Source organism: Hypomesus nipponensis, chromosome 3, assembly GCF_054491055.1.
Source record: "Hypomesus nipponensis isolate SF chromosome 3, ASM5449105v1, whole genome shotgun sequence".
NCBI lineage: Eukaryota > Metazoa > Chordata > Actinopteri > Osmeriformes > Osmeridae > Hypomesus > Hypomesus nipponensis.
In genome coordinates, this window is record NC_140363.1 from 7,976,755 (window position 1) to 8,003,481 (window position 26,727).

The window sequence follows — 26,727 nt, forward strand, 5'->3', positions numbered from 1 at the left end:
CGCTTTTACGAGTGACGTAATCTGCGGAACCGGATTGTCCTCGGACGGAGCATTTGTATTTTTCTAATCATGTATCACATAATGATGATACGGGCTAGGATACATTTTCCATAGGCAGAGCAGGTAATTAAGATCACACTCTCCAATAAAGTCGTTAATATTTATTGTAATTTCAGACCAAACGTCAACTAGCTCTGTGATACAACTTGGCCTCATCCTTCGTTCGCAATACTGTCTGTACACAGTACAGACGCAATACTGTCTGTACACAAGTGTCTAGACAATTAGATTTCTGGCTGTTAAATTTCTAGAACAGCTCACTGACACAGTCGAGAAACTATTGATGAGAAAATGTTTTGATTAACAAATGTACACGATAAACATATTTTCCATTCATAGATAATCATAGATAGCTTGGTACAGTAAGCTTTTGCTAGGTCTAGCTCACAGTTTGCATTTCTGACTACATGCATTCCCAAGTCAACATACTTTTGACACCAACATTTAAGTGCTTGATCAGTAACTTGTTATTGGCTTGTCATTTTGGAATTAGTGCCATAGTCTGTATGCCTACAGCATGACGGATCAGATTAACCTACTGACAAACTTGTGTATTTGTTGTTTTCTTTTCCACACAAAATACCATATCGAATGTCTATGAGCTCAGGTTTCGTGTTTGATGCTCAAGTGTAGGCCTAAGGGTTTAATAGATGCAGAATGTAGCCAGCTTTACCGTAGTAGCACCTTGTACTTTAGCTGGACCGATACAGAACACTAAACTACACATAAGCCAACCACCCTCTCTTGAATCGCTTGCAAATGTTTGACCAACTATATTCGTTGACAAACCCTAAGCCTAAGCCTTTCAGCCTTGCTGAAATTGCACTTGCATCAGTGCCACTGTTGCTTTACACACTGAGTATTGCCACTCAATAGCTACATAACATTTCCAAGCTTAATGCTGTATAGTTGCTGGGTGAAAGGGGGCAGTGGCCCCCCAAGGAGATTGACATGCTTGAAATGATACCAGTGCTAGCAGTGGGGTGGAGATGGGGTGGTCAGGAAGGAATTTCATACCAATTATAAATAGCAACAGTTAGAAGATCAACAGGGTGGAAGGGTGGGGTACCATTGACCCGTTTAGCTTGTAAGTCAACACCATAGACTGTGGTCAACACTCAACTGTAGAGACGGTGGACCCAACATTCTCTCCTTCAGCTACCTACTTGTACTTAAAGTTCGTATTTGTATTTTCATGTATTGCAACAAGGAAGATCCGAAGGGCAAAGATGAGAGTAAGTGTTTAATGTAGAGAGTTGTGCAAGTCTGTTTGAGTGTGATGTGTTCAGTCGTTTTATCCTTAAACCTTCCCTCTCAACTTATTTTTATTTTGCCTTCTGTCCTTTACCGTCAGCTTTCAGTCTTTTATACTAAAGAGATCTCTCACATTTGTTTTGCCAACGGCATGTGTATCAATTTGTGTTGTGGTTAAGAGTTTCTGAGATTCTATTTGGCCAATTGCATCTTTAGAATTCAAGTCCATAGCTCGTTGAAACCTTGAGGAGAAGAAACCCAAGTACGAGATTTCATGTGACTTAGGTGGTTTTTAATTAGTTCACCATGTGGTTCCAGAGCAATTAGGAAAAATAAGACTGAAAGGGGAGTTAGTGTGTTGTTTAAAAGGTCAAACTTGAATTTTAAGCAGTTTTTGTGTGGCCCATTTCCTTGTAACTCTTGTCAGGGTTTGAAATAATTTTTCAGTATGTTTGTTTACACAATCTCTCAAAGCTCCAGAGTAAACATATCGAGCTACAGCATCAGACATTTTACTGTGGACTTTACAAGCTTGAGGGGTGGGCAGGGGCGATTGTTGAACTGTTTCCCCCTCTCCTTGAAGTAAGCTTTCACCTAGCAGTTTGCTTTTGTTTAATGTTGTTTCTCATTCTAATTTCACATTGCATTTCTGTTGCCGTGCATTTTTGTTTTGTTCCCCTGTCATGCCTAATAAAGTCCCTAGTATGTTTTGTCTAACTGACATCGTTTTCCTATTCTGTGCAGGCCCTGTCAGGGAGATGACCAAAGAGGATGTCCCAGAGTACTCGGAGGGCCACACACACCTGAGCAGGCTCCATGGGCTCTCGCATGGTGTAGAACATCCTGTCGTCCACCAGGTGGCATCGGCCCCTATGCCCTCCGACTGTGGTAAGGATAAACACATCAAAGGGGGCCGTCTCCACAGTCTTAAGCAGGACTGTAGGTTCTTTTCGCTCCGGCCCTGATTCAGCACACCTGATTGTGATAGCCTGATCAGCTGTTGGATAATCAGAAGCAGGTTAGATAGGGGTTGACGTCAGAGCAGCACCCAGCTTCCTCACATTCTCTCCTGCCGTTAGGGACTCCTAAAAGAAAAAGGGGCAGGTGCGCCATCTCCGAGCCTAAAGTCCAGTTTCTCCCGATCACAGATTGTGTGGCGGTTTGATTCACCCTCTGACAGAATGCGCTGCCCTTTCTATTCTGTCCTTCGTCGCTCTGTGTTTTCCATTTGTTCAGCCACGTTAAATGTTGGCCTGACACAGTTTTCTAGCCTGACGTTGTCATACTCATAATTCCAGTCAGAATATGAGTATGAAACCGCTCCGTTGGGCTGTGAGTATGGGGCGTGTTTGAACCGAACGAGGAAAAAAATGCCTCTTCGCTCAATTGGATAGACCCACAACCAATCAGAGCAACGTAATATGTTGTTTGTTGAAAACAAATTCAACCCAAGTGCTCTTTGGTGACGTGGTTGATTACGTTACTGTTGATCATCTGTCCATCATCGTATGAAGCCCGCCCTGACAATTTGATTGGTCCGTACAGCTCCTGTTCGGCCATACTTTTCCCCAAAACTAGCGATCCCAGACCCAACGTCCACACCAAATGTTTGTGTGGGCGGGGTAAGTTGGGCTGGCAGCCAGGCTAACAGTTTTCATAAGGAACCTTTAAATATGTGTTGAACTTGGGGTGGCTCATGGGGGGGAGCGTGTGCACGGGCGCCACGCAAGGTGTTATGCGTCCCTCGCGTCATTAGATTCGAGGGTCTGCATCTCTGCGGGTAGCTCTGCGGTGGCCCAGCCTGCCTCCATAGTGAATATAGCCTGTCCTGTCGGCTAGTATGAATCGGCCACTATTGTTTCTTTCCGCGGTCCCCACTGGCCTGCTCTCCTCATGTGCAGACCAAAGGACGAGAGTTCCGGCCAACGTGGCCACTGGACGTGTACAACGTACTTATCCACACACACACACAGGAAAGACACACACACACACACACACTGCAATTGTTAGAAAGCACAGATGCCCACCACGTCCTTCCACACATGTTTACAGTAAAGACACACACACACATGCACTGGGTTAGCAGGGCGGCTGATTCACAGAAGCGTAGCAGGGAGGTTCATTCACAGAAGCATATGGGGAATGATAGATCAACACCGCATGGCTCACACGTCATGTCATCCTTCTGCTCTCTCTGTCCCTCACACACGCTCTCAGACTCGATTTGTTTGCGCCTTCATACAGCTCACTAGAACTTCTGTGAAAACGACACTCTTTCCACAAGCTGACCTTAAGTTGTCATTGTAACCCTTGTGAAGAATGGCACTCATCTAAGTCAAGAAAGAAGCCATATGCAAACACAGTGTCCTGTTGTGCTGTAATTGGATAGCTACAAAAAAATGCTCATTAAAGTGAGGTATGGAAGACACACTCTGTTGAAAATTCCGCTCATTTTCTCTGCATCGATTTGTCCTAATCTTAGCTCCAGACACCTTCGTGCTTCAGTTTCGCCTAATTTCCCCCAAAAGTTATGTTGCTGGGCATAAATTGATCTTGATTCAGGTTGATCAGAGCAGGATCGTTCCTTTTTTGGTCAAAAGAAAATTGAGGGTTAGACATGACTACTATTGTAATTAAAATCCCAAATGATACTCCAACAAAGCCCCATGACATGCCACACTTTGAACAGGCAACTACATTGAGTGTTTTCCTGTATTTGTCATGATAAATAAATGTGGATATTAGCAACACGCTGTATTGAAATTGTTTGAGATTCTGCACCACTTAGGTTATATTCCTTGTTTCAGAGTTCTCATTCTTTGACCCCAGCGAACCCCAGTGCAGAGAGGTTCTGCTGGACCCGAGCACCTCTGTGCCGGAGCTGTTTGCTGTGCTCAGGCAGTGGGTGCCTCAGGTCCAGAAAAACATCGACCTCATCGGAAATGAGGTGACCCCTCCATCTCCAATTATGTTTGAGTTGGCTGTCTAGCTCTCGAGTTTAAAACGAACATGTAACATTTTGCCCATTAAAAGCTGTTTGTATGAAACTCACTAAACAGCTGGATGGAACCTTTTGGAACAGACTGTGTTTAAGGCCTACATTCAACACACACGCAAAAACATTTGTGGGGGCTTTTAATCCCAGGTTTTAACTGCTCACATGCTGTCAACACAAAACAACAATTAATGTCATTAGAGACAAATGGGAAATCCCCGAAACTTTGTAAAACAGCTTTAAATTCCTCACAGGAGAACTCAGCAGACAGACTGGTTTAGAACTTCCAAAGAGTATCTGTTAACATATATTTTTGGCATATGCTGTAACATGCACTTCCAGTAATTTTCACTAATACAGTTGTATCACTGAATACAATTGGGCTATTTTCTCATGGAGATTCATTCAATATAATAGCAGATCCCTGTCTGGTCCCCTGCTTGCAATTGATCTTGCTGATTGTCGGGTACTATGTGCTTCATGACTGATAGTTTTGAATTGTTTTGAACTTTGAAAGACTAATTAACAACTAACATACTGTAAATTACAGTTATAACTTACCTCTTGTGAACCTCTCTAACCTAATTGTTCCCCCGTGTAGATTCTGAAGAGAGGGTGTGGCGTGAACGACCGCGATGGCCTGACAGACATGAGCCTGCTGCACTACTGCTGCAAGGCTGGGGCACCCGGGATTGGTGAGTAGAGGTGTGTGTGCGCACAGAGAAAGAGAGAGAGAGAATGTAACACATCGCTTTACACATTTTTGCACGTCTTTTGCTCATTGAAATCATTCCGGTTGCCTCTGATGCAGGTGACGCGCACACGGCGGCCTCCTTCGCTCGCCAGCTGCTGTCCCGGGGGGCGGAGCCCGGGCTGCGGTCGCGCTGGACCAACATGAGCGCCCTGCACTACGCCGCCTACTTTGACGTCCCCCAGCTCATCAGGGTGGTGCTGCAGGCCTCACAACCGGGTGGTGAGGAGAGGGAGTGGGGGAGCCGGAGGGAGGAGAGGGGGGATTCAGGGAGAGCTACAAGCTTTTTTTTTCCAGAAAGAGGAGGAGGGGGGAAGGTGAATAGATGGGGGGGGGGGGGGGGGGAGTAAAGATGGAGAGGGAGCAAGTTGAAGTGATTTGTGTGGGAAGAGAAATGCATTCTGGGGAAGGCAGATATGGGAGCAATGATGGGTAGATAGGACCCCAGAGAAAGTAGTGACATTGGGAGTAGACAAGGACTGAGATAAGGGAACAGAACCCCCCCCCCCCCCCTAATTTTAGCCTGTCACCTGGACTTTAAACCAACTACATATATAATACCCATGGAATTGTCCAACTATCTTTGTCCAACTTTCTCTCTTTTTTTTGGTGTTGCCTGGAATCTTTTCAGAGGTGGATGCAACCTGCAGTGACTTTGACTTTGGCACCGCCCTGCATATCGCCGCGTCCAACCTCTGCGTCTCCGCCGTCAAGTGCCTCCTAGAGTCGGGGGCCAACCCTGCTTTCAGGGTATGTGTCCCCACATGCCTCCAACACCCTCCTCCTACAACCCTCACTCTTCTGCAAAGAAAATCACTCAAACCAGAAACCTTGTGGAAACATGTTGCAGAAGCATTGTCATTGTCAGACCAGAGCCAAGTTATTATCCTCATTGCATATCTAGGCACAAAGAGTGTACCACACAGTAGTAGTATTACACAGCGCAGCTATACCCTGAAATAAATCCTGTTAACTTATTCCCACCGCCCCCCCCCCCCAAGCGTAGAGCCAACCTTTTCCTAGAGGTCTTCACTGTGACGTGTGACATGCGACGTGTCGAGAACCTGTCGTACTTTGATGGGCATGAAGCCGTAAAGCACTCGAGCGTCCCAGAAATGTCCGGAATGTGCCGCCTGTGAGGTGGTCCGTCATCGCCCGGTCGTGCCGAATGACACACCGCGAGGGCAAGGGGAGGAGAAAGCAGGACAGTGACAAAGTAGGCCGGGCAAAGAACGTGCCGCCGCAATCAGATTTATAGTTGCGTCCTGTTGAGCATGCTCAACACAACCCACATGCTCCTCCACTTGATTTACTTCTGCACAGACGCATGCTCGCGCACACACACACAATCAGTTCAATCCTCATATAGGGGTCTACACCCCCCTCCTTTACTTTCTCTCTGTTCATACTTGCAGATGCAAGTATGCGTGACACAATGCGACACTCATGTGTGCACACCCTCCCACCGCCTCTCCCCTCTGAAAGATTTTGCCCCCCCGCAGAGCATGCATCTCACTAGATCTACGCCCTGGGGTTTTGTACAAGTATGATGTAAAGGGACCCTCTGTCAAGCCAAAGCTCGTTCTTCAGCGATGGAGTCACACGCCCCTAACACGACTGCCACGCTTTTGTATTCCCTCTGTCCCATGGACCTCTCTCTCTCTCTCTCCCTCTCCCTCTCTCTCTCTCTCTCTCTCTCTCTCTCTCTCTCTCTCTCAGCAAATGAACCGTGTTCATTTATCTCTCTAAACTCATTTCACACACCCACAGGGCGCACAAAGAAAGAATTGGATGCCTCGAGGTTGTAAAATGAGCAAGCGGGCAGATGGTGCTGAGTACTGGGCTTATTGACGTTGTTAGCCCTCTTAAGTCGGTTGGGTATTGACCACGATGTTGACAGCCGCTTACGTGTTCCAGACTTGTTACGGGCAACCACAATGACTCCTGGATCCTCACAGCTTAGCTATCAAGATTTATCACATCATATCTCAATGAATGTGCTTGATATAGTATAGAATAGGTGCATAGACCTTCACGAATGACTATTCAGCGACACTACATTACGGTTACATTAGCTACCATGTAACCTCAATGCAGTACCTATAGTCAAGAACAACTATGTAGTTGTACACCTTGTAAGAGTTTAGCGATACAAGTTATTACCCAAATGAAACTTGATTTGGAGGAGGTTGGGCTTGAGTGGACGTTAACATTTATCTTGTTTTGGTAACACAACCTACCTCTTACACCCCTCCCCCTTACTGTGCTTTCTTATACTTAAAAAATAACCTTTACCACTAACACTTCATATAGTACCATTTAAGTGTATTGCAGTTTCTATGTACTTAAAATGTTTTTATCTATTTCTTATGAGGTACATAGTAGTAATGTAACCTTCATGTCAAGTGTTGCCCGACTTGTCTCTAGAACACTCTGAGTGAACGTTGATGGTGATCATCATAAGCCTTGGGTTGGCTGAGCAATGTTATGATGCTGCAGTGACTCCATAATGATTGACAGCTGTCCTTGATGTTGGAGGATATCTTGATGTGACAGCCAATAGCCTCTAAGAACTTCAGCAGCACTGTGTAGGAGAGTCAGACATTGTACAACTACTTTCAAGGGGTTAGTGGGTTTTGTAGTTTAAAATATAGATTTTCCCTAAAAGCGAATTAAGAACTGATTCTCAACTGCAGCACACCTAAGGTTACCCAATTTCAGTGGTTTTGTTTTTCCTAGGCGGTTTGAAAAACCTCAGACTAACCCTGTCATGAAGTTCTTTACTTGATCCAGTAACATAAAAAATCGAATGAGGTGACATTACATTGATTTGGCCGAGACCTGTGTGAACAGCAGCACTTGAAACGAAAAGAAATGTAATCGTTCAGGCATTTTAGACTCGTCTGAAGTCTTTTTAGATTCACTTTTTCTCTTTTTTTTTCTCCTGCACATCACATTTCCCATTTGTGTATTTTCCGACTCAGTTGGCACAGAACACCATAAACGGGCATTTGTCTGGAATACCAATAACCCCGACGTGAGTTGAATGGCCTTCCGGTGTCAGCTGTAGTCCTCGCTTCACACTGTGGCCTTGGGAGTTTTCTTCCACCCACATACACATCAGACCCAATGCAAAACCGCTCTCTTATTCATTTTCTTGACTTTTACCTTGAAAATTTGTCATTTTCACTTGGTGAACGTGCCAGAGCTCTTTCTTATACAATATTTGCATCAGTTTAACAATTCCTCTCTCCTCTGTGTAGGTTCTTTAATTAACCAACCACTTGAGGGCAGCATTGCTCTATCACTATATGTACTGAGCAACTGTCACACCTAATCTCCAAGACAACAGAGATGTTATTTTGCTGCCTCTTTCGAGACACCTGTATTCAAGGACCTAGAATCTGACTCTGTAGTAGATGGCCTATCCATCACCAAGGCTGTGATTTGAGACCAAGATTCGGAAAGCACATGCAATGCATGTAAATTATTTTCCTCTTCTTTCTGAGCCAACACTGCTATAATCTTCCTGTTCCAACAGCCTGTGTAGTGTTGTTTTGCAGGGTAATTGCTACAGTTTTGCACTGTCAGTAATCAAGTTGAGAGAACCTTTTTCTCAAAAGATCCCTTTAGGCTCCAACCATAAGCCAGCAACTCAGGAGCGATTGAAGGTTTGGCTGGCTCACAGGATGAGGACCTGTAAGCTAACGTGTGTGTGTGTGTGTGTGTGTGTGTGGGTGGGTGTGTGTGTGTGTGTGTGTGTGCAAATATCAGTTTGCACTTTCCATCAAATGCTCAGCGTTTGAAGGAGGAAAAAAAAGCACGCTATAAAAGAAATGCACACAAATATATTTTTTTCAACGATGCTTCAGGAACGTATCCAACAGGGGGCTTTTGGCAACTCTTTTGACAAAGGGCTGCCGCCTCACCATTTTTACAGTGTTGTTTAGGGACTCTGCGTCAAAGGGCATCCATATCAGCATCCTTGGTCAGCACTTCCCTCTGTCATCGTGGGGCCAGGGCCTTCCATCATCCGGAAGCTTCCGTAGGACGACCGTGGCGTCCCTCTCCGTCCTCCGTCGACATCATCCACGCCGTGAAAAGTGATGAGATCTCTCTCAAGCCCTCTTGACGAGGCTTGCTCCAGAGCAGTTTGCTCCTCTTTCCTCCTGATTCATTTGGCTCCACGGTCTCACTTGTGACTTCAGTGTGTCTTTGCGTTATTTACGGCGTAGGTTTACCCGTTTCGTGTGGGTCGTGATGAGATGGATGAACAGCTTCATGCAGGCGGTCGCTAGTTACTCAGCTCATCATGAGAGAAATGCTTTGATAGGAAAAAGAAAATTGTATTTTCAATCTACATATTTCTTCTATTTTGGGTTCATATGCTTTTCTAAGTTTTCTAAATGTCAACCCATAGGGCATAGATACATGTGCCGGCAAGTCTGCTTAGCAACAGACTGCTTTCTTTTGCACAGGTTCGCTTTAGCAGTGCAATAACATTCAACACTTTTCGAACCAAACTGGAGCAGTTTTTTTGCCACTTCTATTTCCAATCAAGTACAGAAGCTACTGTGGTATTTGCCAAGCAGTCAGTGTTTGAATGAAACAGGGCCAAGTTAGCTCTTAGCATTGTAGGATAGATGGAGACAACATAATTGCAATACCATGACTCATTACTATTTGCTATTGACATGAGGTTGCCTGCCATTGGCAAGTTCCTGCTATGAAAGGTTTGCGTTTGGTCGTGCGATTCGCCGCCCCAGCTAATGCAATCTGCTGCCCACCTACACTGCGGCCTTGAGCCCACTGCAAATCGTATGATGTGAAATCATCTCTGTGCTTTCAAATGGAAGTTCTCCGGCAACTGACTACCTCACCTCCCCTGCCCCTCGACGCAGCTCTTGATCATTCAGCTTGTCAAAGACACTTGCACACTCCGGTCATCGGGCATTCTCTCAGTGTTTGGCGGAGCTTGCTGCTCGCACAGCCGACGCTGCACCTTTGACTGTCCCTCTGCAGGTGGTATAAACATGCTTTAATGAGGTTTCTTGCCCAGTATATGGTGCCTGGCAGTGATCAAGGGCTGTTTATTTGGCTGAAACCAAATCTTGCCTCTCAAGGACAGCTCCAAAAAACACCTGTCGGCTGTGAATAACAGTAATGCAACTAGGTGTCTTGAAGCCTGGGAAAGCGCTAGAACTTTAAAAGTGGTTCCGTGGAAATTTTAAGGGCGATAAATCAACGTTTGGAATAGTTTCCTGGTCACCCAGGTGTTCCTCCTAGAGCCAATAAACGTGGTCTTGGAAAAGGGTTGCTTTCACATAGCTTGGATTGCCACGGCGCTAATACCCCGCTCCTAGAAAGGATCTGTATTAACACACACACTTATGTTCTGTTATCATCTGGAAGGGATCTATCACTGTGAATAGGGATAGCACATGTATTGCTGTTCTATTGACAAATGCTCACACACACACATGCAGTCTCTGAAGCAAAGTCACACTGTCTCCTGTCAGCAGAATGGCAGTGTGTCCATTAGTGCCGCAATACGTGTGCACTAGGGCAGAGCCAGTCTGGCAAGACAGACCCTTTTGACAATTCATCGAGAGCCGCTCGTTCGCCCCCCCTGCAGCCGGGAGTGGGCCCCAATTACTCCCAGCGCCCCTTCTAAACGAGTTCCACTCGTCCATCACGCCTCCGCAGCCATCTCCCCCTCTTGTCTCTCTCTTTCCCTCTCTCACTTCTACTTTCTCTCCTCCTTCTCTCACCTCCTTCTCTCTCTCTCTCTCTCTCTCTCTCTCTCTCTCTCTCTCTCTCTCTCTCTCTCTCTCTCTCTCTCTCTCTCTCTCTCTCTCTCTCTCTCTCTCTCTCTCTCTCTCTCTCTCTCTCTCTCATTCTCTCTCCCCTCCTCCCCTGACACTTCCATCCCTCTGACTGCTCTCGTCTCTCCCAGACAGCATCGACTGTGAGCTACTCCACCACACTCCCAGTGTGCCTTTCACTGATGAAGCTGCTCGGGATAACATTGATGGGGTTTTGTCTCGAGGGGGGCGGATCAGACCAGCTCAGCGGGCCGAGAAACAACGGCCTTCCGCTAAAGCGACAGCAATCAAGTTTCCTTTTTTTTGGCACGGCATATTGTAAAGAGCGGGTGGAGACACTCGGCAGGTTATCTCGACTTCCGAACCATTTTCCCGGTTCTCTTTCCAGAATGAGAGGGGGCAGTGCCCGGCCGACGCCGTCCCCGAGCCCCTCGATATGCCCCTGGAGATGGCCGACGCCGCCGCCCTCGCCAAGGAGCTCCGCACCCTGCTGAGAGAAGCTCTGCCCAGGCCCTGGGCCCCCCTGCCCCTCACCCTGCCGGCGCCAGGCCCCGGCAGTATCTCGGACAAGGCGAAGGCCCAGCTGGCCACGATGGGCCTCTGGCTGGGGGACCGCGTGGTCATCGCCGGCCAGAAGGTACTGTATGTTTTGGGGAAACGGGAACAGCGCGCTTTGCATAGGCAGAATATTTGTTACGGGATTTAACCGGGTGCAGAATACGTGCACTTTGGTTGCATGTCCACAGCAGCCCCCCCCCGGTCTGGTTCAAGTACAGCCTCACAGACACATTTTCAAAAGGTTTATCCTTCCTAGTTTACTCCTCTCTTAACTTCTGTGTTCCATTTTACAAAAGAAATACTGGCTCAGTAGCCTTCCACTCTTTTTCAAGAAAGTAAATACAGTATACCCATAAAGTAATGGTTTTGGAGAGCAGGTTTTAGATTGGGAAATATATTGTCGATACTCACCCCATTACATTATATTGTGAATTAACTCAACTAACTGATCTTTCTTTCGTGGATCTCATACAGGTTGAAGTGCACAGAGTGAGTCAAGTGGAACATGATGCTTCGACATAACCATTCAATTGGGATTCTGTTTTATGAGTGTGTAGACGAAAGGGCAGATATTAAGTTGCAAATAGATCATATCCTAGGAAGCATAATTAGAAGTTGACATTCTTCGAGATATGTCCCCTGAGGATCAAGCCGCACGGCTCTCATAATTGTGAATTTCTGTCCAGTCTCCGGCTGACTAAGATGTCTGGTGCTCAGATATCAGCAAGGGTACACAGTCAGGAACAGATGTGTGAAAATGTGACATTTGTGCTCTGTAAAGCCTCCCAGTTTACCAGTTACCTTCACACATACTAACGTCGATGCAGATACAGACCTAACCCACCCGCTTACATGCGCACACACATGCACGGGGACAGGGGCGGCCAAAATAAGTCTGAAATAAATTCTTGGTCCTCGCTGGGCCTGAAATAACCGAGGTGTGGAACGCCGCAGACAAACAAATCAAAACCCCGATAATCTCCTCCAGGGTTCTGGCTCAGGTCTAAGCCTTAATCTCGTAATTTTCCTTTCAAATATTTTATATTGGTTACTTGCTTCTTCCTTTTTCTCTCGTTTGTGAATTGATTTTAAGATACAGGAAGAGTTTTTGCTCGAGGTTCTGATGGCTGGGTGGGGGGATGGTCTTTGTTGTCGTAGATGGGAAAACACCGCACATGTTATCGCTAATGAAGGCATAATCACTTTGGCAGTGAACGGGGAGATAAGGAAACGATGAGGCGTGCATGTCGAGGGCATACTGTCTCCTTAGGAGAGCCGCAGGACCATGAGTCTATCAGCCTCCAGGCTGCTTTCTACTGTCTTGTTTTGCTTCTGTTTCACTCTCAGGTTTCAGTTTGTGCTGTTGCAACTGAGTTCCCCTGCTAATCAACGACGTGCGTAACAGATTTTGTGTGCATCCCAGGTGGGTACGTTACGGTTCTGCGGCAGCACAGAGTTCTCCGGCGGCCTCTGGGCCGGCGTGGAACTCGACCAGGCAGACGGGAAGAACGATGGCTCCGTCGCAGGAGTCCAGTACTTTACCTGCCGCCTCAAGCATGGTATGTCCCAAAATCACCCCCTCCCTCAAGCATGGTATGTCCCAGAATCACCCCCTCCCTCAAGCATGGTATGTCCCAGAATCCCCCCCTCCCTCAAGCATGGTATGTCCCAGAATCACCCCCTCCCTCAAGCATGGTATGTCCCAGAATCACCCCCCCTCCTCCTCCACCAGCAGAACCACCACCATCCAAAATCAGTCCCACTTAACTTAATTCAATCCAAACACTCCAACCACCACAGACTCGATCCACCCTTCCCCCACCCCGTCTCTCCCATCCACCTTGATTAGGACATTATCGAATAAGGCAAGGTGCTCAGTGGTGTATGACGAGCTGCTGGCAACCTCCGTTCACCTTGCGAGAGTTGTGAGTGGGTTCGACGTTTCTAATGGCGGCCAAATCTAGTGCTTGGCCCTCATTGACCCCTAAGCTCCCCGGCCTTTTGAGCCTAAACGACTGTAAGCACTCTCCTCCTTCTATGGCCCTACATTCTCTATTTTTATCCTTTTTCTTTCTTTTTTTTTCTTTTTGTTTATCTTTCTCTCCCACACTCTAGCGGTCTCTCTCACTTTATTCTGTCTGTTATATCTATCTCCCCTTCTTTGTTGCTAGCTCGCTCCCTCATTTGACCGCCTCAATTCCCTCTCTTTCTCCTCGCACGCGTTGTTTCGCCTCCGCAGGGATTTTCGCTCCCCTGTCCAAGATCAGCAAACCCCTGGAGCGACGCAAAACGAACCCCCCGAAGAACCCCATGCCGGCCCCTCGCCGCATTGACCCGCCGCGTCTCCCCTCCAAGACGAACACAGGTAAGACCTCACCCCCCGCAACAAAAGACCAAACAAATGCGTTGCGGTGGCAATGAGCAAAATGGCTTTGCATTCATTTGCGTGGATGGAGCATTAATATGTATGGCTAGCTTATTGGGATCATGGATTCCCCGCCCAAGGGAACAGAAATGAATGAACCTGTCCCTGTTACATATCTGGTAGGGATGAAAAACGTCCGTCTTTGAGTTCACGAAGTAGACCCTCAGCCCTCGGGGCCTCGTAGGTCGAGGGAGGAAGTGAGTTAGTGCCGAAAAAAAGATGGAGGGCGGCTTTGAGGGAGAGAAGGAACAGGGGGGACCCATTTTCCATGTGTCATAGCTTATTTCATTACGCACACCCCTCTAGGACCTGTTTTCCGGAGACCAGCGCACATTAATGCATTATTAGAGACCACATATCACTTCGGAAGAGTACAACAACAGCATATAAACCCCTCCCCTTCCCCCCAATCCTTGCACAAACACACAGTAGTAATGACATTAGGTTTTGATGCTATGTCTGAAACTCCTTAATGTGCTTCTGCCAGGGGAGACACAGTACCGTTATGTGTTCACTCAGATGTGTCCGGGGGCCATGACTGACGGTATCGTTAATGACGAAGCCCTGCTTCTCCATTTCCCCACTGCTCTAGGCCTGCCAGGGCGGGCGAACCGCAGGTAAGAGGGTACCAGCCGTATTAATACCCCGCCCCGCACGTCTTAAGGCCACTGTGTTCCCCCTGCTGTTTGGACTCCTGAGGGAACTGCCAGGAAATGATTTAACCGTGTGTTATCAAAATGGGAGACGGCGCACATATCCGATTGCTGAAACATGGTTAGTGAGAGCAGCTGATGGTGATGATAGTGACGAGGCTCCACAGAGCGATGACTCTGCTGCAGGTGTCGGCAGCCCCCACTACACACACACACACACACACACACACACGCTGTTGTTCCAATTCCTTTCCGTCAGCCTTAATATCCAAGGGAAAATCACCACACAAGGACTACTTTGAAACTTTTACAGTCCGCCAACTTGTAACATGAGTCATCGACACACTAATGCCAACCCGGACGTGACCTATCGAGTGGTGTTGGTGGTTTGGGTGACTAAGCACAAATCTCACGAGACAAACACAGAGAGGAATTAACACCCCACCTTCTGGGCTCATTGTTTGGTGAAGGAAGTGAAATTAACTTCCCGCTACCAGGGCAAAAGCTTTCCTTTCGAGTCTAGAAGTAGGGCTATCCTTCTGTGCCCTTGGGAGGCCACTTGATTCAGACGTGACAAGAATAGTTGACCCCCGGAATGCCCCGTCGAATTCCGTCAGCCGCCTTGATTGATCGTACAATTAAGCAGGTTTAATAACCGTCCCGTGGACGACCTGCATAGCTCGGCAGCATCCATTCATCACAAAGTGTGTGCATGCGTCTCTACACATGTGGCCTCCGTGCATGTTGCGTGTCTGCTAGGAGCAATTCATTTTGGGCGGGGATGGAACTGAGACGACCATAGACCTCAGCTTTCCAGCGCCGTCTCCTTTGGTCTTCCCTGATTTGGACACAGCCCTACCTCAGGTTCATATGCAAGTTGCACTGTTTTTGTTTTAGTTTTTTCGCTGCTGCAAAAAACCACCTGTCTCTCTAAACCAGGAGAGACGGATTCCAGAGACCGCAAAGGCTGGCCCCTATTAGAGTCATGTCACCCCCAGCTTAAGGCCTCAAAGGGCAGGTGGTCGCAATGAAGGCAGTCACAAAGCGACGGCGCTCGATCCCGAAGGCCGCGGTCTTTACCGGAGCCTGTCACTTTGAGTCCTCGTCAGCTGGTGCAGCAGGTAGATAGGGCCAGGAGGTCCAACACAAAGCGAAAGGTCAGGCAACAAGAAGCAGTTGGCATTCAGGGTTCTCCAAAGCTGCTGTGCTTTTTTTCTTCCGAGTTCAAAAGCAAGGAAAATTATTTACCCCTGAGTCATCTAAAGGGGAAATAAAACGGCAATCAATAATCAACCCAATTTGACTTCAGAATTTTAAATGGGTCAGCTCTTCTTTGGAGTGTTATATGATAATGTTCTTAATGGCATATAAATTAGGCTACTGTAATTTTCTTGCTGCTTGTCTGGCAGATTAGTTTTACTGCTGTTTCGAGTTTATTGTCTGACTGTCTGAGCTTTGGTTAGACACAGTAAGTTCTGCCACATTGCTCATAAAACATATCTTGGTAGAACCCAATGCTGATTAACACTGATATATGTCAAACATTGCAAGTATTAATCTGTTGTCCCTTGAATATTTGAGAAATTCTGGGGGATAGTAAAAAAAACGAATTGGACAGTGTTTTCTTTGTTATTACCTTTTTGTGATAAAAAGTAAATTATATATTTTAAATATTTATGGTAATGTTAATATTGTATAACATTTGAATATCCTTTACAAAAAATTAATGCTGGTAACACTTTAGTTGAAAAGGGTCTTCATAACAAGTTATAAGCACATTATAAACCCTTTGTCCATGACAAAAAGGGTCAGTGCATGTTAAGACATGTGTCAATGGCAGTTGTCATGACATGGTTATGACCAAAATATTTTCTTCCGATTACCTATATATTTTCTGTGTTACAATGTGCCATAATGTAATGACACAGTCATTAACTCAATTTTGGTCTTAAGATTGGGGGTCCTAATGCTTTATGTTCATGTCATAAACTCCAAATGTGTTCAGTCAAATAAAGTGACACAATCATGATTATAAACATTTAAGTTGCCTAAACAAAGTTTAAAATGCAATTAAATAAATGGTGCGTTATTTGTCAAATCTTATCAAGGCCAGTACGTTGTATGATTTAGTCATTTACTTCAAAAGGTATTGATTTAGCGATTGCCTGTGTGCCAGAATAATGACAAAAGTTCTGCATGAATAGTTACCTGGTCACAGAGGCCTCTTTTGCTGTGCAGAGAATTGTGGACCAAGACCGATTAATTTATTTAATCAATTAGTTTTCCAGAAAAACGTACGCTTTTCTGCCTCCCTTTGATTGCTAGGCCTGTGACGCCAGTTGAGACCAGCGAGGCTATGCGGTTTATTTGTTTCTGTGTGTCAGTTAATAACGATCCGCCGCCGCCATCAGCCCTGGGAGGCTCTGGGGTTCCAGCGTGGGAGCAGCCTTTTTGTCCGCACCTTGATTGGACCTCCACAAGGCCATTGTGACTCAGAGCAGACTCGCACTGACAGTCCAGACAGTACACTGCTCTCACTCCCTCCCCACCTCCCCCCAATTGAGCTGCGATGTCACGGCATCCTTTCGTTTGACCTCCTCTCCATCTCTGAATGGTTTTCTCCAACGTCATTCTCCCCTATCGCCTCCCACTTGTTGGCGTTTCTTTCATTTGAGTTTTGGTTTCGGCTTTTCTCTTGTCTGCATTGACCTCCTTTCTTTCAATGTTATATATTTGTTCATTTCCATTCAAAATAATAATTGCTGTGCAGTTTTGGTGGACAACATTTACAACCCCCCTGAGGCCGCGACAGGAACTGCAGTTATGGCTAAACTGTGTTTCAATCCAATTTGAATGCTGACAGTGGTGATGGGATGAGGTGCTCCAGGAACCAACGTCTGGACTAAGCTTGTGTGAGCTACCTGCACCTTATAATGTTGACATGTTCCATTTAAAGGCATGTTTGGACAATGGGATTTGGTGTACTGGTTTACCTATGTTGGTTACCTGTGTTCCTATGTTTTGAGAGGAAAGCTAGCAAAGTAACTTCGTAATGGCATTACTGTAAGTGTCGCCGCAGCTTTCAGTTAGTACTTTAATAAAATCGGATCCATTTCACTTAATTTAGAATCAGAATCAACAGCTGCCACCCAATACACCCAAAACATCTGCTGGTCTCCCATTATAATTATGATACTTATTAAGGGGGAGTCCAGATCCATATAGCTACTGCATGTGTGTTTAACTCAAAACCCTCCACTCATGAAATCATTTTGGCTCGAATTTTAATCAATTACCCTCTCTTAGTCAAGCAATTATGGAACTTCTGGACTTTGAAGGTCTGAAAGTCAAAGCCTAATGAGGTCTCGTCTTCAAATAGACGTCTTCAAATAGACTCTTTAAGATCCAAACCGATAAACCAGCACGCCCCCCCCCCCCCCCCCCAGCAAGTCAGTAAAAAAGGAGAAGGGGTTCAGACGAGCCGCGTTGGGGACAGCAGTGTGCCGTAGCAGTCCACTCCCTCTCCTGAGTGCGCACCAGCCACCATGAGTGTCAGCACGAGTCTGCTGAAGGACTGAGCTCATGGGGGTGTTTGGAAGAGTGTCCCGATGGCGAGCGCATGCTGCAGTCTGCTCCTGTGTCTGGGCCTGAGAGGTCCACTGCTGTGGAAAACAGAAAATGCCCCCCCTCCGTCTCCACTTCCAAAGGTGGCTGCAGTGTGTGATCCATAGTTTGTGTCTGACGGATTTCAGACACAGCCCCTCGAGGTCTTGATCCGTACTTCGAGATTTTATTGAATTTTTTCCCTCCGATTGTGAAGTGATGTATTGGCTGATGTTTTTGACTCCCCCCAACAAAACGTTTTTTTTTTTCCCTCAGGTGCTCTCTCCCGCTCCCTGTCCTCCTCCTCCTCCTCGCTTGACTCGCGGCACGGCCACGGCACGCGACCTTGTCCGGCGCCGCGGCAAAGACCCCCCGCAAGGCAGCGGAGGGAACGGCTCCCACCCAGCTCCAGGGTCACCCCTCCTCCGCCTCCCCTGGCCCCTGGCACCACCTTCCTAGGTACGACGGCTGCGTCCCAATCACTTAGCTGCTTTCAGTCACACGCCTGTTTCATGGTAAGCATGTCAAATTAATCGGCAATCGGCTCATCTATTCCGCTTTCTCTTCTGCCTCCGCTGCACAGCAACTGTCATAATTCAAAGGCAAGACCACCTACGTAGTCTGCAGTTGCTAACAGTGTTGGAAAAGAAAATAATTAACTTCAACAAGCCACATTAAACCGCAGCAATATCGACCAGTGACATTTACATGCTAAACGATACACTGTAGATAATAAGGAACCAGTGTAGGTGGAAAAGGTAATCTGATTGAATGGCACGTTCGGCTCTATAAAAGTTTTATGGAGCTTAAAAGAGTAAAACCCCTGCTTGCCTCTTCCCTGTCCCAGTGTCGCGGAGCCGGACCCCCCCGGCCGGCAGCTCGGTGTGCGAGGGTCCCGAGGTGCGTCTGGGGGAGCGCGTGCTGGTGGTGGGCCAGAGGACCGGCGTGGTTCGATTCTACGGCAAGACCAGCTTCGCTCCAGGTGAGCGAAGCCCCTGGCACAAAGGGACCTAAACAGGAACCCTAACCCTTCTTACGACATGTCCAAAGCCTCATTCATTATAACATGCTGTGTTCAGTGTGTCATTGTTAGTACGTAGTGTAGGGACAGATGGTGCAATGTTACGAAAGGTACAATGTTTCTTTTTATGTGTGTTATGAAGTTATTCTTCACATAGACACAAAATACTAACCATTGTTATCAAGTGTGGTGTATATACGTTCGGCGGGTCAGACTGAGCTTGCACACTCGCATGTATAGTCAAAATCAAACAGTTCACATCTAAACACCAAACACTTCATTGAAGCTAAAGGCTTTACCCAATGATGTTGCACTTAAAAGGTTCACGAGTCACGTTCAATGTGTTTAACTGGACAAAGGTCCAACACAAGTACATTATGGCCCCTTCAGGTTAAGCAAACTTGGCAGCAGGGTTTGAGAGATTAAAGGTTGGACTTGAATGCTCCAGGGTATTGACCCTGAGACATTCGGTTCGATGTGCATGCTCAATATGCTCCTTCATCTGAAGCACAGACCCATGAACGTGTGTATAGTGTTAGTGTTCATAAATGAGCAACCCATTGGGAATCATTCACCACTTTTTTCCCATGCTTCCAATGAGCTTTGTCCCCTTGTTATACTCTGGGCACTATCGATGAGTAATCCCAGTCAAAGCAGGGCTCGAGTGATTTGAGTACTAATGCATTCTGGACTTCTTGTGTGCCCTTTGAGTCGTGTGTGTCTTCCAGTCAGGGGGGAAGGGTATTGCACTTGTGATTAGAGCATTTGGACTGCAGGTCAAGAGGTTGTAGGGTCAAATATTCCCTGTGGTGTATGTCACTTTGGATGGAAGCATCTGCTAAACGAATACATCATTCTTAATATTCAGCGCGTGCACTTTGCTCACCATGGGAGAGAGAGAGCGACACCGTGCATTTCATTTTGTGTCTTTGAGAATATCACATCTTATATTCAGTGGAAGGCATGGATTTCTTTAATTTGTAGGTTTATGTTGTGTATATAACTGGCTGTAGTTGTATAGCAGCCATACAGTTCCATACAGACAGCTGGTAAGATGGTACAAGAAGTGTAACTGAATGGAAATGTTGTATGTGACAGGTCCAAAGCGCTCCAAACCACAAGCACTTATTTTGCTTCAACGTGTTGAAAGTAGTTTTAATTACTTTGTTCGTTGAAAATAACCCAAAGACATTTCTTCATACAAGCTACTTCTCAGTTACAGTTACAACTGTCTACATGGGAGAGACTGGGTTGCATGTGAGCTTTTGAAGTAGGCTGGAGCAGAATGAGGCAGTGTTTACATGTCCTAAAATGCGCTCCGATGACATTATGAATGTTTTCCCTCGCTCTGTTCACACACGCATGCACTTGTAAACCACAATGCTGAAATTAATTGGACGGAGTGAGGCAAACTTGAAATGTATTGAACAGCTTGTTTGATCATTTGACACTTACAATTAAAAACTAGCTTGCATGGGTACATTTCTTTTTTCAATAAAGTCGCTAGGACAACTCATTATCTTGTTCAAACAAAACGTTCAAACCCTCAGTCCAAATGTGAAACATCATCAGAACGACACATTTGAACGACATACAGATCACTTTTGTTTTCGCTCTTCAATATTCAATATGCCCTTCAGGTCTTCCATAGAAATGTAGAAGAGCAACTGAAAACAGATTTTAGCAGATTTGAGGCGACCCATGGCCTCCCATCCACACTGCACTCCCGGCCAGATATATTTATTTTGCACTCCGGCCAGATTTTGACTGTCTGTCCATCCTCCCATCTGTCCATCTCTCCATCCTCCCAACCCTCAGGGTTCTGGCTGGGGGTCGAGCTGGACAAGCCCAGCGGGAAGAATGACGGCTCAGTTGGAGGCGTGAGCTACTTCAGCTGCCCGCCCAAGCACGGCGTCTTCGCTCCTCCCTCACGTGTACAGAGGTGGGTATGGGCTTCCCAAGGGAAGCTAGCAATCATGCAGATTTTTCTTTTGAACTGGCAGTATAAAAAAGAAAAAATCCCAAAACGTGCATAGTATGTCACTTGCCACTGGAGAGAGAATATGCTGACAGGATGGAGCCATGTTTTGAAATGAAGTGCACATGGCGGTTTCCACCACTTTTCCCTGTGTCACGTCTGGGGTAGGAGGGGGAAGGAGTGGCAGATGGAACAGACCACCGGAAAGGCAGCCTTGCAGGGACACAAAATGAAACCAAACCTTTTATTTTGAAAAGCGGAACAAAAAAAAGAAGGTAATTAAGAAAAAAGCTTTCCAGGTCTGAGGGGGTGGTGGTAGAGGGGAGAGATAGGGGAGAGAGACAGACGGAGAGAGGATTAAACATGGTCCGTGTGCTCCAGTACCTCCGTTCCGGAGGCTGGCTTTCTCTGGTTTTCTCTTCAGTGCAGGTTTCCTCCTTTTCAACAACCTCTGCCATCCAATCTTCCTCCTAGCTCCCTCTCCCCAGAAGAATGAGCTGTTGATCCTTATGGGGAGTTCCATTACCTTCTGATGGGCTGTAGCTGGGCAGTGACCATGTGGCAAGGGTCAGCAGGTGGAAATACTCGCTGTTGATTACCTCACCCAGGCTCCTCCTCCACCACCTCCTGCTCTGGGCCCTTCCTCCTACACTGGGGTACCCCAACCCCCACAGACTCATTCTAAACTGTGTTAAACAGTCAGAGAGTTGCAAGGTTACAAGGTTATAAAAATGTGCACCAATTCACGTGTTGCAATATGTCATTTTCCCCGTGTCAGAAAAGGCAGTTGGTTTTGTGGTGCACCTGTGCATCATAAACAGTGTCTTTTAAACTGAAAAGATACAATGGTTGGATGTGCTTCCAGCCTGCCCACGTGCTGTTATTGGTCTATTCTACAAAACACATTTTCTTATTCCGATATATCAGAGGGGTTCATTCCTCATGGCATCACGTGAACAAAGTGTTGACTCGACAGTGGTGCAAAGCTGCGGAAAGGCTTATTAGTAGATAGCTCTTAATCCTTGAGATATGGGAAAGTAGATGGTAGCATTCACATTCACCAGCTAGCGAGGAAGAACAGGAGTCAAGGCGGATGGCGGAGAGAGTTTTGTTGTTGTGATGTTATTCACCATTTACATCAAGCAGAGGCTGGGAGTACTGGGAGTAGCGAGGGTCTATAACACAACCCTCCACCTTAGGAATTTCAAAAGCATGCTTGACTCCTGGTTAAGAGTAAGGCCAGTGACAAGCCAGTAGCATATTTATTTATGATAATGTCGAAACATCCTAGAACAACGTAAGCTCACCAAACTGCCCTGTCCTTCCATCTTTTGTCTCCCCCCCCCCCCCTTTGCTCTGTGATAAGAGGAGACAGATGAAGGACTGGCCTTCATTTTTCTTTCTCCCATCCCTCTTGCTTTTTTCTAATTAACCCAGGGGCCAAGAAGTAGGCTGTGCCAAGCAGTCCTCTCCCTAATGAATGAATGCTCTCTCTCTCTATCTCTCTTTCACACACACGCACACCACTTTCTATGAAGCAGAGAGGCTTTTTCCAGCCATATATTCTCCCTCTTCTCTGCAGTTGTCAACAGCTATCAGGACCCATCAAGTAACAAACAGCTTGGGACATTGTATTATATTTTTCAGTTTGGGGGGTTTTGTCCCTCTGCTGCCTCCTCCAGCACCCACCCACCACTTTTGGTTTTACTCCCCCCAACGCCACCCCCTTCTTGCAAACAAGATATGTTTTTTTTTATCCTCATTTCTCTAAATTCGCCTGCCTCCATCTTAATGGCTTTCGAAGCTCAAACCATTATCACAGGCACACAGCAGCTTAGACAAACATCCATGTTGGACAGGTACTTTAAGCAGGGCCATTGGAGTTTTATTTGACTTCACTCTTTCCCTTTTGTATTTATTAATTAATTTTTATTTAATTAATTGAATACCCTTTTTCACCCACAGAAAGTTCACGGGAAAGGAAGGAGTGCCTTTCAGTTCTGGGTAATACATTGCCAATCAGTCAGTTAATTGGAGGAGAAAATGTCTTCTTAAATGAGACCCTCCTCTCTCTATTTCAAAAGCGACATTTTTATTCATTTGGAATGATGAACAATCTGCAGGTGAAATTGGATTAACCCAAACTTTTGACTCTTGACCATGTCTCTGGGCTTTTCCACGGGCCGTTTTCATATTTTTGTGAGGGAGTGTTGCTGCAGACACCGTGTCATGTCGGCTAAAAGACTTTGATGTGCTGTAACGTTATCTTTTCTCATGTCTCACACACAGAATCCATGGTTCTGTTGACTGCCTGTCTGAGCTTTCTTCTTCTCGGCTCAACAAGCCCTTCACCGGTGAGTTGAAGTAGAAGAAAAAACAACCCATGGGACAGGGTATAAGTCGTCGCCTGAAACCGTGTGAAAGGACTCAGTTCTAGGTGTCTGTTATGTGTTTCTTGCGTTTCAACACCCCTCATTGGTGGGTTTGTTTTGGATTTTACATCAACATTTGTCTTCCTGTCTCTCAGGGATCCGTCGCAGTTTCAGCACGTCGTCAGCAATTGCCACACAGAAGGAGCCGCACAGGAAGAACCCTGTAAACAGGTGCTCACCCCTCCCCTCCTTTCCCTTTTTCCCCCTCATTATTATTCCTCACATTCCTCCTCGCACATCTCCTACCCAATACTTTTCAGCTTTGTCCTAATCCCTAGGCTGGAGGTAAAATCAATACTGATAAGAACCAGTGGTATTAGTCAGCAAAATAATCATTTTGGAGAGTTGCCAACACATGATAGTGGTTATAATGAGGATGAAAGGAGTCCAAGATAGGTACCCCCTTCCCCAAGACCCCCCCCCCACTCTTTTCCTGTGCTTGTTCAGTCTCATTTTCTCTCTCATTCAAAACATTTTCTGCCACCCGTATCTCTCGGTCCTCGCTCTCTCTCGCTTCACAAACCCCACATACATTCTTGTGACTTTTTTTCTTCACGTTTCTCCTGCCCACTGCCATTTTTTTCCACAAATCTAGTCGGCTTCAATTGTACTTTTACGTTCCAGTCTTTGTATCTTGTACACAGATTTTCCTTGTCTCTCTCATTCTCTAGCTCACCGTGTGTTCCCCCCTCCCCCCCTCCCAGGACATTGTCCAAACCCCACCGTCGGCGTTGGAGCACCCTGAGCGGTGGCGGCTGGGGCGCTGTGGGGAGCATCAAGGGCTCCGGCAGTGCCGCCTTCGCCACCACCGGCTCTTCCACAGGCTCCGATAGCGGCGTCCGCCTCCACCTCGGTATGCAGGTCCTGCTGACCAGCGCCAACGAGATGGCACTCATCCGTTACCTGGGCGCAGCCGACTTTGCCCCGGGCCTGTGGCTGGGCCTGGAGCTGCGGAGCTCCAAGGGGAAGAACGACGGCTCGGTGGGAGGGCGACGCTACTTCAGCTGCCGGCCCGGGCACGGGGTCCTGGTGCGGCCCAGCCGGGTGACCTACCGCGGCATCAACGGGGCACGTCTGGTGGACGAGAACAGCTGAGAGCCGCGGCCCTTCAGGCAGATCGGATACAGGGTGGATGGAAAGTTGTTGGAAAGCAGGGTTTTTTTTTGCATTTCTGTAATGTCCTAATAGATACTTTCCCATCTAGAGACTGGATAGACTTGAGAGATGTGACTTGACAATACGATTCAGTTAAGTTGATGTGCTTACAGCCTACACTAACCACACATCAACTCTTTTTCACTCCTTTTTTTCTAGTTTTAACTGTTCTCATTGACGTGTGCACTTAAATGAATTATTTAGGCCTCTAGATTTGGCATCGATCATAGTTTTGAAGCAGAAGAAGCACTTTGATGGTTCGCTGACAATATCTTGTTTTGGCAGGGCAGGAACAAAACTATTTTTATCAAGTCTTTGTAAGACACTAAATAAACTGCACTACTGTACAAAGTGTGCTCTGATTTTGGTCAGATGCACTGTATTTTCCTAGAGATGGAGAAGTGGAGGAGATGATGAAGGCAAACTGATACACATCTGCTATTCTCACAGTTCCCTGAGCTTATTAGGTCTTACTTTCTCACTGAACCAAGATTACTTACCCAGTGAGCACTTTAGTTCAGATGATTGAAGTCGATTTGCTTTTATGAGGCGAGTTCATGGTCACTGATGAAGCACTTTGGTGCCTCAGCAAAAATACATGCTTTGGCTCATCATACTTGTACATTTAGTGACTTCCAAAAATAAATAAATAAACATGCTGGTGCTATACTGTAAAATTGTGCCCTGATGCATGTTTGTCAGAATTCTTTACAGGGGCGTAGGTAGATTGAGTAACGCCTGCTGTGCCATGGTACCCGAGATGTAATACAACATGATAGCGATTAGTTATATCAAGACATCAATTATCGTTTAAATATGCTCGCAATACTGGCTAACCACATTGTCTATTTACTCTCGTTTACAATGGTCTATTAAAAACTTTATGGAAGTGTGTTTAAGAAAGCGCATGGCAGGCCGCCTAAACAGTACAAGTTTTCTTTTAACTTCTGTCTGGGCAAGTCACTGAAAAACAAGGAGTTGATCAAATATGTGTGGGGGGGTATGTGTAACACCCTATTCAACAAAACCTGCATATGCCAGCCAATTAGAGGGGATAGACCACAACAGTCGTCCAGAAACTCAAGCTGAATAGCCAATCCTATGTACCATTGATCAATCATGTTCAGACTGCAATTGAAAGGCAGGTAGCCAGGCCCAAGGTTGTTTGAATTATCCGCCCAGAGGTGTTGATGAAAAACCGAAGGTTCTAAACGTAAAATCGATCACTTTCTGTGGAGCATCTCAGAAACTAATTTCTGTAGCAGTCAGTGCCGTGACAGTGCCGTTATGGTCACTCCTGTGACAGGTATTTCTAAGATGGCCATACATGTGATGTCATCATGAGCAGTCTCCATATTTGATATGATACATATCCAATAGCTGATCTCTTGTGCAGTACAAGTGATCCCAAATTGGACTGGAAAGCAATGGGTAAAGCAACTGGACGGGTAAGACAAGTTGTTTGCCCCTGGTACTATACCTGGGTTCCTGCATCTCACAGGACCACAATGTAACTTTTAAGTTAAAATAAACGATTTAAAATGTGGATTTAAACCTTGGCTGTTGCGGTACTGTCCCAGCATGTCTGAAAGAGCATGCACACTAACCCAGTGAGCAAACAGGGGAGCCCTGCTTTCTTCTGTTTTTTTCACAGGTTTGGCAGTAGACTTGATGATACCCACTGAGCCACAGAGGTTTCCTGCAACGTTACATTCTACAAGACGGTGTAATTTCCCTTATGACTTACTGAAACCAGCAGGAACCCTGAGTACATTTCAGTGTTGAGTTTGGATATGTTCATTTGGAATTGTGTGTAAAATAAGAGGGTGTCAGTATGGAATGCTTGCGCGTAGTTCAAATAGTATTTATAAACTACATAATGAATAAAGAGTCTATTCTAATTTCTTTAATGTTTTTCTCTTTGTTTTTGTGTGCCTCAACCTTGTGTGGGTGTTCAACATCCCTTTACTATTGTTCAGTATCATGGTTGTTTTTGAGTTGATTTCTTAGGGGACAA

At 46.2% G+C, this 26,727-nt stretch overlaps 1 protein-coding gene across 4 annotated transcripts; it reads left to right on the top strand.

Moving 5' to 3' along the window:
- The first annotated feature begins 38 nt into the window (after positions 1 to 38).
- On the top strand, positions 39 to 26,615 carry LOC146299636 (CAP-Gly domain-containing linker protein 4). 4 transcript variants are annotated; one of them, XM_084675088.1, is made up of 16 exons: positions 107 to 123; positions 1,271 to 1,295; positions 2,059 to 2,202; positions 4,122 to 4,261; positions 4,911 to 5,004; positions 5,121 to 5,282; positions 5,692 to 5,810; positions 11,274 to 11,522; positions 12,867 to 13,002; positions 13,683 to 13,808; positions 18,401 to 18,583; positions 18,972 to 19,106; positions 20,964 to 21,087; positions 23,413 to 23,477; positions 23,651 to 23,726; positions 24,260 to 26,615. In XM_084675088.1, the coding sequence occupies exons 3-16, from the start codon at positions 2,073 to 2,075 to the stop codon at positions 24,648 to 24,650; spliced, it is 2,130 nt and encodes a 709-aa protein (XP_084531214.1). In that variant the 5' UTR covers positions 107 to 123; positions 1,271 to 1,295; positions 2,059 to 2,072; the 3' UTR covers positions 24,651 to 26,615. The 4 variants fall into 4 exon arrangements, with proteins under 4 accessions (XP_084531231.1, XP_084531214.1, XP_084531205.1 ...); XM_084675105.1 differs by lacking the exon at positions 1,271 to 1,295 and having other exon boundaries at positions 39 to 123; XM_084675079.1 differs by lacking the exon at positions 107 to 123 and having other exon boundaries at positions 1,145 to 1,295.
- Positions 26,616 to 26,727: the final 112 nt, after the last annotated feature.